At 47.0% G+C, this 16,668-nt stretch overlaps 1 protein-coding gene across 4 annotated transcripts in view; it reads right to left on the reverse strand.

The window, feature by feature from the left end:
• LOC132819864 (nesprin-1-like) overlaps positions 1-16,668 on the reverse strand; it is a 339,003-nt gene that overhangs the window by 77,948 nt on the left and 244,387 nt on the right. For all 4 annotated transcript variants that reach the window (XM_060831771.1, XM_060831770.1, XM_060831772.1 and 1 more), the window contains 2 exons: positions 10,062-10,220; positions 4,988-5,154 (listed from right to left, as the gene is read on the reverse strand). In XM_060831771.1, coding sequence (XP_060687754.1) covers positions 4,988-5,154; positions 10,062-10,220 — 326 coding nt within the window. The remainder of the gene's footprint in view (positions 1-4,987; positions 5,155-10,061; positions 10,221-16,668) is intronic.

Below are 16,668 nucleotides of genomic sequence, written 5' to 3' on the forward strand. Positions count from 1 at the left end.
GATGACCGTCCTGCTCCACAGGCGTCAGCTCTTATCAGCAAACTTGACTATGAAGTGGTCAGGTTGACATGGAAGATTAACTTGTGCACCAAGGTCTAATGGGAAGGTAACCTGCTCTCTTCACCTGGTTTGGCCTGTGACTCCATGGTCCTTGCATCTGTGCGTCAGACCCCTCATGAGTCATGTCAATGGAGAAAACTAACCTTATAACATCAGCCAGTGCCAGGGCTGGCTCAGATGATACACAGAAGCACTGGGAGTGGGATTTGAACACACAAGTTTTAACTCAGAGGTGAAAGTGAAGCGGAAATTGAGACAGAGGGAGAACTGCCAGCGTGCATCAAATGTGTGGGATTGGTCATCTTCTGCTGGCCACTCCTGCTTTGAAGTTGAGCTGGACAAATTATTTGCATTGATTTTCTCCAACATCACAGCACTGAGAATTAATGCTTGCTTCCTTGACAGAGCAGAGAAAGGAGATACAAACATAGAAATGAGGGGCCTCTCAATCTTTGGGCGGCACGGTGGTTAGCACTGCTGCCTCACAGCGCCTGAGACCCGGGTTCAATTCCCGACTCAGGCGACTGACTGTGTGGAGTTTGCACGTTCTCCCCGTGTCTGCGTGGGTTTCCTCCGGGTGCTCCGGTTTCCTCCCACAGTCCAAAGATGTACGGGTCAGGTGAATTGGCCATGCTAAATTGCCCGTAGTGTTAGGTAAGGGGTAAATGTAGGGGTATGGGTGGGTTGCGCTTCGGCGGGTCGGTGTGGACTTGTTGGGCCGAAGGGCCTGTTTCCACACTAAGTCTAATCTAATCTAATCTAATCCGATGACAATCGATTTGTACCTCAATTCTATGTCGCAGCACCGCACTGTTCATCAGTCCTGGATTCATATCCCCTGATACCTTTAACCAACAAAATCTTCAAAGCTCCAACTGACCCCACTTTATCAACCACCTGCAGAAGCAGTGAGACCCAGTCCACTGCTGCTCTATCAGAAGAAAGTGCTTCCAGACTCCAGTCCTCAATGGCTTTGGCCTCATTGTTCAAATTATAAAGGCACAGTTTGGTACCACAGGATCCATCACTCACATGTTGGCTCTATGAAAGAACTTTCCGGTCAGTTCCACTCCCCTGCTCTTTCCCCACAGACCCACAAGCTTCCCCTCTTCAAATATGGATCCAATTGCCTTTTGAAAGCTATGACTGAATCTGCTTCCATCGCCATTTCACACGCCCTGCATTCCAAAACCAAACATGCCCTCACGGCTGTCCCCCTCTTCTTGTCCCTGGTCTTTTATCGACTACTTTTCTTTTTCCTATTGAGTCATAAATTTGTGTTATTCCATTAAAGGTAATATGGTAGCCCCTTGTGAATATACTTGGTGACTGACCACCAGAGCAATCAAACAACCAAAGTAGAAATTATGGTCTATCAAGCCAGTGTAGCTTCCAGATCTTCGAGGAGGAAGTGAGGACTGCAGATGCTGGAGATCAGAGCTGAAAATGTGTTGCTGGAAAAGCACAGCAGGTCAGGCAGCATCCAAGGAGCAGGAGCACATTCCTGAAGAAGGGCTCATGCCCGAAACATCGATTCTCCTGCTCCTTGGATGCTGCCTGACCTGCTGCGCTTTTCCAGCAACACATTTTCAGCTCTAATCTCCAGATCTCCCAGTATTACCACCAGCTGGGAACAGAGCAGTATTTAAGTCCCTAGTTGTTTTCCCATTTCCCAGTGGGAATAGTTTCCTCTTAGTTAAGCTGGAAGAAGACAGGTTTCTCCAAGCTTTATAGCTGGCACTCAACAGGATAAGCTGCCAAAAACATCAAGTTTAGGGAAAACAGTGGACTGACTCGCCTTTTACTTTGGTGTTTCACGCGCATCGTCCTGATGAACACAAGACAAAAAGTTTCATCACAGTGTGCCTTTTCTCAGCAATGCTCCTGTTCTACACAACCAAGTTCGATTTCTCCTTATTAACTCAATCAAAGCCTTTCAGGACTTCAAGAAAGCCCATCAACATTCTCCCCTTGACCTTCTCCAGTTTGAACTCTAGTTTCTCGACGGAACTGAAGTTCTTCACCCTGGTTACCGTTCTGGCTACTCATCTTTGCGCCTTCCTTTAAGGTCCCTTTAGCCTGGATATCGGCACCAAAAAAATTATTGCCTTGTATCTAATCTCTCAAAACTTTGAACATCTCACTTAGATCACCATGTGATCTCCCACACTCCCAGAGATACATGTCACTAAGTTTCGCACAGTCTGAAAGGAGGCATACCCAGAGTATGACATAGCCAGAGTGAGTACAGGGAAACCTTAATTATCCAACATTTGATTTTCCGAATATCAGGTTATCCGGCAAGATTGCACATCCTGGTGCTTGGCTAAACTATGTTTTCCAGCATTCGATTATCCAAACAAAATATTCCCCGCCTGTGTCCAACAGATAGTCAAGGGTCCTCCCTATACAGCTCAGGGAATTTGTTGACAACGTGAGAATTCAGTGCAGAAGGGAAGAGATCCTTTTTGCTCGCTTTTTTTGGCTCACGGCTTGTAAGATTTTTTTTGTAAACAGGATAAATCAAAGCCCAGGATCAGGAGCAAAACAGCAACATCAAAGACTCGCTGGTTGGTAAGAGCTACTAATTTGACTGTTGGAGATTACTTTCAGATTGAAAGTAAATAATCACAGGCTACAAACTAAAAGACCCGCAGGAAATTTTGACGAACTAAGTAAATAAAATAGAGATGCCAGGCCGGGCAATGTGTTGTGAGTGCATGCTGAAGGAGCTGGTGGAGCCCACTGGGGTTCATTGGTAGCAAGTGCTAATTGCTTGAGGAATTCCGGCTCAGATTTGATGAACTGGACTCTGAACTTCAAATGTTGCAGCACGTCAGAGAGGAGGAGAGTTACCTGGACGCTGTGTTTCAGACATTCACACACCTTAGATTAACTCCCTCGAATTCAGTCAGTGGTCAGGGGACAGGTAGAGGGATCCAGGAGGTAGAGCTGAAGGAGCCTCAGTCCTTGAGCTTGTCCGATAGGTTTGAGAGTGTTGCTCCCTGTGTGGATGAGTGTGGGGGGCAGTATGGAGGATCATGGCACATGGAACCATTCAAGAGGAAGGAGAAAAGAGAAATGCAGCTATGGTTGGGGATAGTATATTCAGGGGAATGGACATTGTTCTCTGCAGCCAGGATCAAGCGTCCCAAAGGCTGTGTTGCCTCATGGTGGAGAGTGTGGTGCTGGAAAAGCACAGCAGGACAGGCAGCAGCCAAGGAGGAGAATCGACGTTTCGGGCATAAGCTCTTCATTGGCTCATGGTGTCCAGGTTCAGGATCTCTCATCTGGTGAGCTTGGGATGGCAGGGGAAAGATCCACTTGGCGTGGTCCACGTGGGTACCGATGATATTAGTAGGAAGAGGAAAGACACTCTGCTGAGGGAATAAGTAGGGGCTAGGGGCTAAATTAAAAACAAAACCAAATACGTAATAGTCTCTGGATTCCGACACAAGCAAACTGGCATGAGGTCAACCAGATTAATGAAGTAAATACATGGCTCAAAGAACGATGTGGGAGAAATGGGTTTGAATCCATGGGATGTTGGTGGCAGTACTGGGGTAGGTGGGAGCTGTTCTGATGGGACAGGACTCTCCTCAATCAGGCTTGCACCAGAGTGCTGGCTAGTCACACAACCCAGGCTGTGGACAGGGCTTTAAACTAAGTGGTAGGGGAATGGGTTCAGTTGCATGGAAAATGCTGGGGGTGGTGGGGGGGTGGGAGGGAACGAGAGGCTCAGCAGAGGTTATTGAAGTTTCCAGAACAAGTAATAGGACAAGGAGTATGGAAAGGGTCATGAATCTAACTTCAGGCCGGGAAGATAAGGGTCAGGAGTGTGGTGCTTGTTAAGAAACCTGGTTGAAAGATCTTTTTGTTTATAACTTGATATAGTTACTGGTTTAATCGGTCATCTTGGTAACTAACTGGCAAAGTTATTTTTATTTTATGTTGTGGAGTAGAGGGACGAGAGCAACAGTATACTCCTTCAGGCAGCATCCAAGGAGCAGGAGAGTCGACATTTCGGGCAAAAGCCCTTCATCATTAGCCCGTCCAATGGTATTCCAACTGAGTGAGGGTTACTCAGGGACACAAAAGGAGGAGTTGGCCAGAGTTGATCGGAAGGGAAGCCCCAGCTGGGAAGGTGTTGGCAATGGCAGGAATATCTGGGGGTAACTAACCTAATTAGCAATGAAGAATCTACCACACTGCTGTGGGATTCACATGCCGACCAGACCAGGTCAGGATGGCGGGTTTAGTTCCCCTGAAGGACATTAGTGAACCAGATCAGTTTTTACAAAAATCAAGAACAGTTTTATGATCTTCATTAGATTTTGGATTTAGTAAACTTAAATTAAGAGCCGTTGGTGGCACAATGGTAATGTCCATATCCCTAGATCAGGTAGTCCATGTTCAAGGCCCACTTGCTCCAGAGATGTGTATTATATTGATCAGAAAACTCAGCTAAGTAAAATAATTAAACTTAAATTCCACTATCTATCAAGATGAGATTTGTACGCAGGTCCACAAAGCATCACCTGGCCCTCAGGATTCCTAATCCAGTGACAATGCCATGAGGGCATTGCCTTCCCGGAGATTTTGCCTCTAACTCTTCTTGCTGATGTCACCATGCCCTCATGACATAACCTTTCCGACCGCTGTGACTCTTTCCAGCTGTGAGTCACTTTAAAAAATAAACTGGCTAGGACTTCCTCAGCAAAAGCTCAAGGCAACGAAGAAAGGAGCAGATCTGGCGCAGCATTAATGCCTTTCACAAAGGGAATAAGACTTTAAAATGAAGTAAAACAACCTTCAATATTCAACATGACTGCTGTGTCGAATGGACGATTAGCTCTGTCAGTACCGATGGGTCTAATTGTCACTTTACGTATCATTTGCCTGATACCACAACAGATCCATCTCTTACCTGGCCCCAATCAGGTCCAGCAGATGTTGCCAGCGATCATCGACCTTGCCCAGTTTGTATTCGATCTCGGAAGCTTTATTCTCGTGACTGGCTCGGATCAGCCTCTGGCCCATTTGCTGCAGCTGCATTTTGTTCTCGCGTGCTGCTGTAATCTCCTCCTGATAGTCCTGTGGACCACGTGGGAGAGGCCTGTTAGCGAACTGCACTACCGCATGCACTGAGGTAACTAACCCAAGCAACTGCAACACCTGCACAACCATATACAACCTGGAAGCCCAAGGTGATCAGATACATGAGAACATCTGCACTTGTGAACCCCCCTTCAAGGCACACGCCATCCTCACGGAACTCTATCATCGTTCCTTCACTCGAGAAGGTCTAGATCCTGGGACTCCCTCCTCAGCAGCACTGTGTGTGTACCTACACTACATAAGCTGCAGTAATTCACCGCCAACTTCTCACGGGCATTTGGAGATGAAATGTTAAATGCTGGCCAATGCAAAGCCCCACTTCCCATCGTTACAAAAATGCTTCATACTTAACCTTGCTTGGAGGACTTCAATTTTGAAGGATTGGGGTAAAGGAATTGGTTGTCAGTTTTGTGGACATAGCTGAGATGGTTTCTTTAAAAGAGCTCATATGTAGGTTCATTGTGGAATTTTATTTTAAAATAAGGCTTCCTTGAAGTCACGTGATTGGTAAAAAGTGCTTTTCTGACTGAAGATTTTTTGAGGCTATTGTTTTCAACAGAGGCTGGCTTGGATAGATTATTACTGTAGCTGGTTCAGTTTGAAAGCAGAGTTTGATAAAAGCCTGCTCAGAACAGGCTGAGTTTGAGGACAGCCTGCTCAGGATAGGCTCGTTGGATGAAAGCTTGCTGCAAACAAGGTGAGTTGGAGGAAAGCCCACTAAGAACAAGCTGATTTGGAGGAAACCCTGCTATGAACAAGCTGCTCAGCTGATCTCTTCCAGTTTTGTGAAGAAAACATTTAAATTACTTCTGAATAAAACAGTGACTGAAAGAACACTTCAAGATTATGCTTCGAGCAAGCTTTATCAATGAGACTTCAGAGACAACCGTGTGCAATTAGTGACTTATAAACACATGCCAGACCATCAGAGACACAGACTCCAAACCATTTTACATTTATCCTTTAGCCTTCGAAAACAACCCATTGGCCAAAGCTCTTTTTTCTCAGAGAGCTAGTACCTGGAAAGGAATCTGTTCTGATTCTTTCTCCTTTGCTTTGTCCAGGAGCCGGGGAAAGAGGGAGCGGGGTCTGTATGGTATGTGCATGTGTGTTGGTAGGAGTCACAGGGATACGTATTTATACTTCATTTGACAGACTGTGTATGCTAACCAAATATATCTGTATTGATCAAGTTTTTTTTGGTAATAAACTCATTACTGTGCTTGTTAAGAAACCTGGTTGAAAGATCTTTTTGTTTATAACTTGATATAGTTACTGGTTTAAATCGGTCATCTTGGTAACTAACTGGCAAAGTTATTTTTATTTTACGTTGTGGAGTAGAGGGACGAGAGCAACAGTATACTCCTTCAATCTCAGTCATAACACTGTACGTATGACTGTATGACTCTAAGATCCTGTGAGCGCCTCTTGTGTGAGGCAAGGCCAGCTCGCAAAGTGAGGAGAGCATGCTGGAGAAACTCAGCAGGTCTGGCAGCATTTGCCAGACAAAATAAAAACCAAGAATTTGCCATAGCACAGAAAGGCATTCAGCTTCAAATTGCCTAGTTCTGAAGAACGGTCACGCTGGACTCGAATCAGTAACTCAGTTTGTTCCCCCACAAATGCTGCCAGACCTGCTGAGTTTCTCCAGCATGCTCTGCGTGCTTTGCGGGCTGGCCTTGCCCCACACAAGAGGCACTCACAGGATCTCAGAGTCATACAGTCACACAACACAGAATCAGGCCCTTCAGTCCAACTCGTCCATGCTGACCAAATTTCCCAAACTCAACCAGTCCCATTTGCCTGCGTTTGGCCCACCTCCCTTCAAACCTTTCCTATTCATGTAACATTTCCAAATACCTTTTAAATGTTCTAACTCTACCTGCATCTACCACTTCCACATATGAACCATCTTCTGTGTGAAAACGTTGCCTCTCAAGTCGCTTTTAAATCTTTTTCCTCTCACGTTAAAAATACGCCCCCTAGCTTTGAACTCTCCCACCTCAGGGAAAAGACCTTTACAATTCACCTTGCTTATGCCCCTCATGATTTTATAAACTTTTTGTAAGGTGACTCCTCAACCTCCTACACAGCAGTGAAAACATTTGCGGCCTACCCAGCCTCTACTTATTACGCAAACCCTCCAGTCTCCGTAACATCCTTGCAGTTGTGTTTTCACATTCTCTCCCAATTTAATAATATCCTTCCTATAGCAGGGCGACCAGAACTGGACACAGTACTCCAAAGGTGGTCTCACCGATGGAAATACAACTGTATAATGAGCTCCCAACTCCATTACTTAATGGTCTGAGCAACGATGGCCAGCATGCCAAAGACCTTCTTAAACACCCTGTCTATATGTGGCAAAACTTCCAAAGAATTATGTACCTGAACCCCATGGTTTCTCAGTTTGGCAACACTGCCTGGGGCCCAAACATTAACTGTATAAGTCCTGTCTTTGTTTGTTTTACCAAAATGTAATACCTCACTTTTAGCCAAAGTAAACTCCATCTGCCATTTCTCGGCCCACTAGCCCAATTAATCAAGATCCCTTTACATTCTCAGATAACTTTCTTCATTGTCCACTATACCAGCAATTTTAGTGTCATCCACAATCTAACCATGCCTCCAACATTCTCATCGAAATAGTTGAAATAAATGACAAACAGTGAACCCAGCACCGATCCCCGGTCAAAAGGTATCCAGATTGAAACACAATCCTACGCCACCGCCCTCTAATCCTGTCAAGTCAGGATCTTGTGTTGGGATCAGCTAGGGAGAGCAAAATTCTCGCCATCACTCCCTGACATGCGACCTTATAGAGTGATCACTTATGCCTCACCGATCCACTCGATACCCACTCGGCTGGTCTCAATGGGATAAAACGCTGGCTGGATCGATAGGGGGAGCTGGTGACCCCACTCCACCAGGTTTGTACGGGGCTAGCAAGGGGGGGTACATAGATGAAAATGCCACCATCCCAAATGGAGGCAGCTTCGATACCTCTGGGAGATGTTCTCTGAAGTCATGGCTCTGTCAGCTAAACATGTAGAATCCATCCCATTCTTGTCTTGGGGCTGAGGGGGAGAAAGGGCGGAAGACAGAGAATAAGGAGGAATCACGCTGCCTATTCCATGGCACCTCCATAAGATCATAGGAATAGGGTAAGGCCAATCAGCCCCTCAAGCCTGTTCCACCATTTAATGAGGTCAAGACTGGTCTGTGGCCTAACTCCATTGAACCGCCTTTGACCCAGATTCCTTCATACCATTGTTAATTTTAAATCTGAGATGAATAAGTTTTTGTTAAGCAATTAATTTAGCAACAACTGTTATTTGTGGTAGAGGGTTCTCTGTATCTTTGTGTGTTCCTAACATCTCTTCTGAACAGTATGGCCCGAATTGTCAGACTATGTCTTTGGGTTCTAGAATCCCCAATCAGTAGGAATAGCTTATCTTTATTTATCCTGCCCTGTCTTTTCCTGTTCATATCTTGAAGTATTCGATCAGATCATCCCTTAACCTTCTCAAGAGAACAGGCCTACCTTGTATAATCTCCCCTCGTAACTTAGCCCCTGAAGTCCAGGTGTCATACTTGTTACATACCCTCTAGGCCAATATGTCCTTCCTAAGGTGTGGTGCCCACAGTTACCCAAATTGGGGCCTAATCAGGATTTTGTACACCTGAGCCTGGGCTTTAATTTTATGCTGTTTGCTCTCCCCACAAATAAATATCAAAGCACATCCCAGTTGAGAAAGCCATCAGGCAGAATACTGATTTTGTTCATAAGTGAGGGACTAATTTACTGAACCCCGAAGTTCTTTGACAAGAGGCTCCAACAACCCATCATTTTAGTGTATTCCACACCTTGGACTCATGCAGGCCTTCCTTAGCCAACCATGGTGGCTCAGTGGTTAGCGCTGCTACTTCACAGCGCCAGGGACCTGGGTTAATTCCAGCCTCAGGCGGCTGTCTGTGTGGAATTTGTATATTCTCCCTGTGTCTGCGTGGTTCCAAAGATGTGCACGTTAGGTAGATTGGCCGTGCTAAATTGCCTATAGTGTCCAGGGATGGGAGGTCAGTGTGAGCTTGATGGGCTGAATGGCCTGCTTCTCCACTGTTGAGATTAGATTAGATTAGATTACTTACAGTGTGGAAACAGGCCCTTCGGCCCAACAAGTCCACACCGACCCGCCGAAGTGCAACCCACCCATACCCCTACATCTACCCCTGACCTAACACTACGGGCAATTTAGCATGGCCAATTCACCTGACCCGCACATCTTTGTGACTGTGGGAGGAAACCGGAGCACCCGGAGGAAACCCACGCACGGGGAGAACGTGCAAACTCCACACAGTCAGTCGCCTGAGGCGGGAATTGAACCCGGGTCTCAGGCGCTGTGAGGCAGCAGTGCTAACCACTGTGCCACCGTGCCGCCCACAAGATTCCATGATAAAGTTCCATTTTACAATTAGTAGCTGATTTAGACTGTTACTCAATTTGGACAAATCTCAGAAATGGCCGGGAAAACTCAGCAGGTCTGGCAGCATCTGGGAAGAGAAAGCAAAGTTAACGTTTCAGGTCCAACTTCAGAACCCTTCTGAAGAAAGGTCAATGAACCTGAAACGTGAACTTTGCTTCCTCTGCACAGACCTGCTGCGTTTTCCCTGTTTTGGTTTCTGATTTCCAGGATTCACAGTTGTTGGGGGTTTTTTCTCAGTCAAATCTCTACGAGATAATGCGGTAATCTCTTTACGTTTTGCAGACCCAGACAGGGAATTACCCATCGACACCTTCAAAGGAAACGCGGGGTTAGTGTATTTAAACAATGGGAATGAATAACCACTGGTGAAATCACCTCGGGTGGCGTTTCAGCATTTACCTTCTTCAGTTTCTCGATCATCTCCTCGATGCTGATGTCGCCATTCTGTGACACCTTGCTTTCCATCAGGGTCAGCCATTCACACAGCTCCTTGTTCTTCTCGTTGAATAGCACCCACTCGTTCAATTTCTCGGTGACCAGCTGTCTGCGTAATGAGACCTGGGAACATACAACAGTCAGAGGATCACATCCGAGCTGGTTACACACACACACACACAAAAAAAACAAACACACAGAAGTGCACATGAAATATTAATGGGCCGAGATATCATTCCGCTGACGGGACACAACACGACTCGGAACCTGCTGACCAACATTCCCCCGTCGAGAAACAGAAACTAAACACGCCACTGAATCAAAACGTCAACTCCGTCCCGGTAGCATGGTTGACCATCTGCCCAGTTTCTTCCAGAAACCCAACAGGCCAAGAGTAGAGCACACACATTATCCACAAGGTACAGGTCTGGTCAGGAGGAGGGTACACACACGATCCACAAGGTACAGGTCTGGTCAGGAGGAGGGTACACACACTATCCACAAGGTACAGGTCAGGAGGGGGGTACACACACTATCCACAAGGTACTGGTCAGGAGGAGGGTACACACACTATCCACAAGGTACAGGTCAGGTCAGGAGGAGGGTACACACACTATCCACAAGGTACAGGTCAGGAGGAGGGTACACACATTATCCACAAGGTACAGGTCTGGTCAGGAGGAGGGTACACAGACTATCCACAAGGTACAGGTCAGGAGGGGGGTACACACACTATCCACAAGGTACAGGTCTGGTCAGGAGGAGGGTACACACACTATCCACAAGGTACAGGTCAGGTCAGGAGGGGGGTACACACATTATCCACAAGGTACAGGTCAGGAGGGGGGTACACACATTATCCACAAGGTACAGGTCAGGAGGAGGGTACACACACTATCCACAAGGTACAGGTCAGGTCAGGAGGGGGGTACACACACGATCCACAAGGTACAGGTCAGGAGGAGGGTACACACACTATCCACAAGGTACAGGTCTGGTTAGGAGGAGGGTACACACATTATCCACAAGGTATAGGTCAGGTCAGGAGGAGGGTACATAGACTATCCACAAGGTACAGGTCTGGTCAGGAGGAGGGTACACACACTATCCACAAGGTACAGGTCAGGTCAGGAGGGGGGTACACAGACTATCCACAAGGTACAGGTCTGGTCAGGAGGAGGGTACACACACTATCCACAAGGTACAGGTCAGGTCAGGAGGAGGGTACACACACTATCCACAAGGTACAGGTCAGGTCAGGAGGAGGGTACACGGACTATCCACAAGGTACAGGTCGGGTCAGGAGGAGGGTACACACATTATCCACAAGGTACAGGTCTGGTCAGGAGGAGGGTAACACACTATCCACAAGGTACAGGTCTGGTCAGGAGGAGGGTACACACACTATCCACAAGGTACAGGTCAGGTCAGGAGGAGGGTACACACACTATCCACAAGGTACAGGTCTGGTCAGGAGGAGGGTACACACACTATCCACAAGGTACAGGTCAGGTCAGGAGGAGGGTACACGGACTATCTACAAGGTACAGGTCAGGTCAGGAGGAGGGTACACACACTATCCACAAGGTACAGGTCTGGTCAGGAGGAGGGTACACACACTATCCACAAGGTACAGGTCAGGTCAGGAGGAGGGTACACGGACTATCCACAAGGTACAGGTCGGGTCAGGAGGAGGGTACACACATTATCCACAAGGTACAGGTCTGGTTAGGAGGAGGGTACACACACGATCCACAAGGTACAGGTCAGGTCAGGAGGAGGGTACATGGACTATCCACAAGGTACAGGTCAGTAAGGTAGTGGAATTCTCTGTACTGCCTTGGATAAATGCAGCTCCAATAAAATCCAAGATTCCCAATATCGTGTGAAACTGAGCAATCCCTTTGATCAGCAGGCCATGCAACTACTGCAACATTCCCTCTCCTCCAATGCCAGTGTGTAGTGGCTGCAGTGTGTAACATCTGTATGATGTACAACAACAACTCCGCAATGTTCCTCTGACCACAGCCTCCAAACCCATGGCCTGCACTATCTAGCACAACAGGCAAGGCGATGCAAGAAGGACAGCATCTCTGCCAAGCCACTGTTTGGTTGCCTCAGGCATACATCGCTATGTCTTTACTGGTACTGGGAAAGTCCCTGGGATATCTGTGCTGACAGCACCGAGGGATGAGCTTCAGTAGATTGACAGCACCGGTCCAATGAGGTGGCTCACTAACATTAGGAGGCAACCCACATAAACAGGCTCACCAAGAACACATTGTGAAACGTGATGCACTGTTCCACCCCTTGGTTGTTTGAATAAGTGATCTCCTTAATATGGGTGTCACATTTATGGCTCTGCATTTTAAGAGGTTCAGACGGTGTCTCTTCCAGCAGACATTGAGGACATTTTCGGAGTTGCTGGTGATGTTCACTATCTGACGACGAACACAAGGAACTACAATTACAGCTCAATTTACAGGCAAGTTGCTGTGCTCCCTTTGCAATTGGTTTAAATAAGTTGCAGAACCCAGAGGTTCTAAAGCTGGTGAGTTTCCAGGTGTTCATTGAATAGGAAGAGTTTCACGAGAACAATATTTCTCTTCTAAATGCCTACCCTGAAGTGCTCAGTCAGATGGCAGACTCAAATCTCTAACCTGGGGCTTGATCCCACAACGGTTCTGACCCAGAATTGAGCATGTTCCCACTGGATCGCAGCTGACAACCGGGAGCACCAACTGAACACATTCACCTTCCAGCTGGAGTGAAGTTGCTTTGACAATGACAGGGAGTGTAAGAAGATGCACAAACCATGGTGAATGGGAACCATCCCAAAGCAGTCATCTTCCTGTCGGTATGTAAACTGAGCTTCATTTTGGAATCCTCAAGCACTGATGTGGGCCATTTGGCCCATCATAGCTCTTCTGGTTCCTTGAACAAGGTAGTTCGTCAGCCTGCACTTCCACATAATTCTCCAAATCTCTTCTGTTAAACTATACTTGCAATTCCCTTTTGCAAGCTTTTATTAAAATTGGTCAGGCTTTCTAGTGGTACATTCACAGAATAGAGACATAAAGTCGTACAGCACAGAAACAGGCTCCAAGGCCCAACCCATCAATGCTGACCTAAACTGAACTAGTATCATTTGCTTCTGTTTGGACCTAAACCTTTCCTCTCCATGTACCTGTCCAAAAAGCTTTTAAATGTTGTCATTGTACTAGCCTCCACCACTTCCTCTGGCAGCTTATTCCATACACACACCATCACCTGCATGAAAAGGTTGCCCTCTGCTCTATTTTAAATCTTTCCCTCCTCACCATAACGCTATGCCCTCTAGTTTTGGAATACCCTACAGAGGGAAAAGACCTTGGACATTCACCTTATCTATGCCCCTCATGATTTTATAAACCTTGATATGGTCATGTCCTCAGCCTCCCATGGTGCAGGGAAAAAGCCCCAGCCTCTTTGGCCTCTCCATAACTCAGTAACATCCTTACAAACCCTTTCCAGTTTAGTTACATCCTTCCTATAGCAGAGCACCCAGAAGTATATGCAGTACTCCAAGTGTGGCCTTACCCATGAACTGTACAGCAGTAAACATGACATCCTAACTCCTGTAGGAGAAAATGAGGCCTGCAGATGCTGGAGATCAGAGCTGAAAATGTGTTGCTGGAAAAGCACAGCAGGTCAGGCAGCATCCAAGGAACAGGAGAATCGACGTTTCGGGCATAAGCCCTTCTTCAGCTTTTCCAGCAACACATTTTCAGCATCCTAACTCCCGTACTCAATGAAAGCATGCGTGCCAAATGCCTTCTTCACCACCCTGTCTACCTGTGACACCACTTCTGATGAACTAAGGTCTCTCTGTTCAACAACACTCCCCAAGGCCCTACCATTAACTGTGTAAGTCCTGCCCTGGTTGTACTTACCAAAATGCATTAATCTAAATTAAACTCCATTCTGCCATTTCTTGATCCACTGGCCGAGTTGATTAAGATCCTATTATACTCTGAAATAACCTTCACTGTCTGATACTGAGCTGAAAATGTGTTGCTGGAAAAGTGCAGCAGGTCAGGCAGCATCCAAGGAGCAGGAGAGTCGACGTTTCGGGCATGAGCCCTTGTCCACCAACTACGGTGCCATCCGCAGACCTGACTTAGCATGTTTCCTACATTCTCATCCAAATAGTTTACATAAATGACAAACAACAGTGGCCCAATCCTCGTGGGACACCATTGGTTACAACCTGTACCCTGAACGACTATTCCACAGTCTCGCATGAATCTGTTAGCTTGGCCTTCTCGACAGTGGCCCCACGGAAAGTGACTAGCCCGGGTGCAGTCCCCGGCTGTGCACTCAGATCCTGTGCGGATCAGCTGGTGGGAGCATTCACAAGCAATCCTCACATCTCCGTCCTACTATCTGAAGTCCCCCCTGCTTCAAGAAGACCACCATCATCCTGTGCCAAAGAGAAAAGTATGCAGTGTGACTCATTGACTGCTGGCTCTGGCCTCCATGATTATGAAGTGCTTTGAGAGGTCAGTCATGACTCACATCAACTCCAGCCCCCCAAATTGCCTTGATCCTTTGCAATTGGTCTACCAGTGCAACAGGTCCACAGCAGATGCCATCTCCCTGGCCCCACACTCATCCCTGGAACATCTGGATAACAAGGATATCTACACCTTCAACTCCATTCTTCCAAACAAACCCATCTCGAAACTCTGAGACCGAGGTCCCGGCTCCCTCCTCTGTAACTGGACCCTTGACTTCCTGACCCATAGACTGCAATCAGTAAGAACACGCAACAACACCTCTTCCACCATAATCCTCAACACCAGCGTCCCACAAGGCTGTGTACTCAGCCCCCAATGTACGCCTTATATTCTTGTGACTGTGTGGCCAAATTGTGCCCCAACTCCATTTACAAGTTTGCTGATGACATCGCCATTGTAGTTAGATTCTCAAATAATGACAAGGAAGAGTGCAGGAATGAGATTGAGTGCTTAGCGGCAGGGTGTAAAGACAACAATCTCTTCATCAACGTCAACAAAACGAAGGAGCTGGTCAAGCAAGCGAAGTGGAGGGAATGTCCTGTCTGCATCAACGGTGCTGAGGTGGAGATGGTGGAGAGCGTCAAGTTCCTGGGAGTGATGGTCACCAACAATCTGTCCTGGTCCACCCATGTTGATGCAATGATCTAGAAAGCAGAACAATGGCTCTACTTCCTGAGGTGGCGAAGGAAATTTGGCATGGCCAATTTTTACAGATGCACCATAGAAAGCATCCTATCTGGATGCATCACAGCTTGGTATGGCAACTGCACTTCCCAAGACTGCAAGAAACTACAGAGAGGCATGGACACAGCCCGGTCCGTCACGTAAACCAGCCTCCCATCCACCGGCTCCATCTATACTTCCTGCTAGTTTGGGAAAGCAACCAACATAATATAATCACAGACTCCCCCCACCCAGGTTACACATCTTCCATCCTCTTCCGTTGGGCAGAAGATATAAATGGCACAGTGGCACAGTGGTTAACACTGCTGCCTCACAGCGCCAGAGACCCGGGTTCAATTCCCGACTCAGGCGACTGACTGTGTGGAGTTTGCACGTTCTCCCCGTGTCTGCGTGGGTTTCCTCCGGGTGCTCCGGTTTCCTCCCACAGTCCAAAGATGTGCGGGTCAGGTGAATTGGCCATGCTAAATTGCCCGTAGTGTTAGGTAAGGGGTAAATGTAGGGGTATGGGTGGGTTGCACTTCGGTGGGTCGGTGTGGACTTGTTGGGCCGAAGGGCCTGTTTCCACACTGTAAGTAATCTAAACACATGAATGAACATACAAATAGATTCAAGACCAGCTTCCTCCCCACTGTTGTCAGTCTTTTGAATGGACGTCTCAAATGTTGGTTGTGATCTTTCTCTCTGCACCTTCTCTGTGGCTGTGACACTGTATTCTGCACTCTGTTCTGTTACCCTGATGCATATTGACGTTACCATCTGCCTGTATAGCATGCAAAAAACACTCTTCACTGTATCTCAGTACAAGTGACAACAGTAAATAAATCAACCAACCCTCTCCCATCACCCTCTGTCTCCTACTGTCAAGCTAAATTTCTATCCAGTTGGCTAGCTCTTCCTGGATTCCATTGTGATCTAACTTTACTAACCAGTCTACCATGCAGAACCCTGTCAAAGGCTTTCCTAATGTCCACACTGACAATATCTACCGCTCTGCCTTCATTTATCTTCTTGGTCACCTCTTCCAATACATGAAGCCATGCTGACCATCTCTAACCAGTTACTGCCTTTCCAAATGCAGTGTAGATCCTCTCTCTCTCAGAATCCCCTCCAACAACTTACTCACCACTGACGTTAGGCTCACCGGTCTGTAGTTCTCTGTCTTTTCCTTACAGCCTTTCTGAAACAATGGCACAACATTAGCCATGTTCCAGTCTTGCTGTAGTTCACCTGTGGCTCTCGATGATGTCAATATCTCCGCTAGGGACCCTGCAATTTCTCCCCTTGTTTTCCACAGCATCCTGGGATACATGTGATCTGGTCCCAGTGAT

This window comes from Hemiscyllium ocellatum, chromosome 10 (genome assembly GCF_020745735.1).
Source record: "Hemiscyllium ocellatum isolate sHemOce1 chromosome 10, sHemOce1.pat.X.cur, whole genome shotgun sequence".
Taxonomy (NCBI): domain Eukaryota; kingdom Metazoa; phylum Chordata; class Chondrichthyes; order Orectolobiformes; family Hemiscylliidae; genus Hemiscyllium; species Hemiscyllium ocellatum.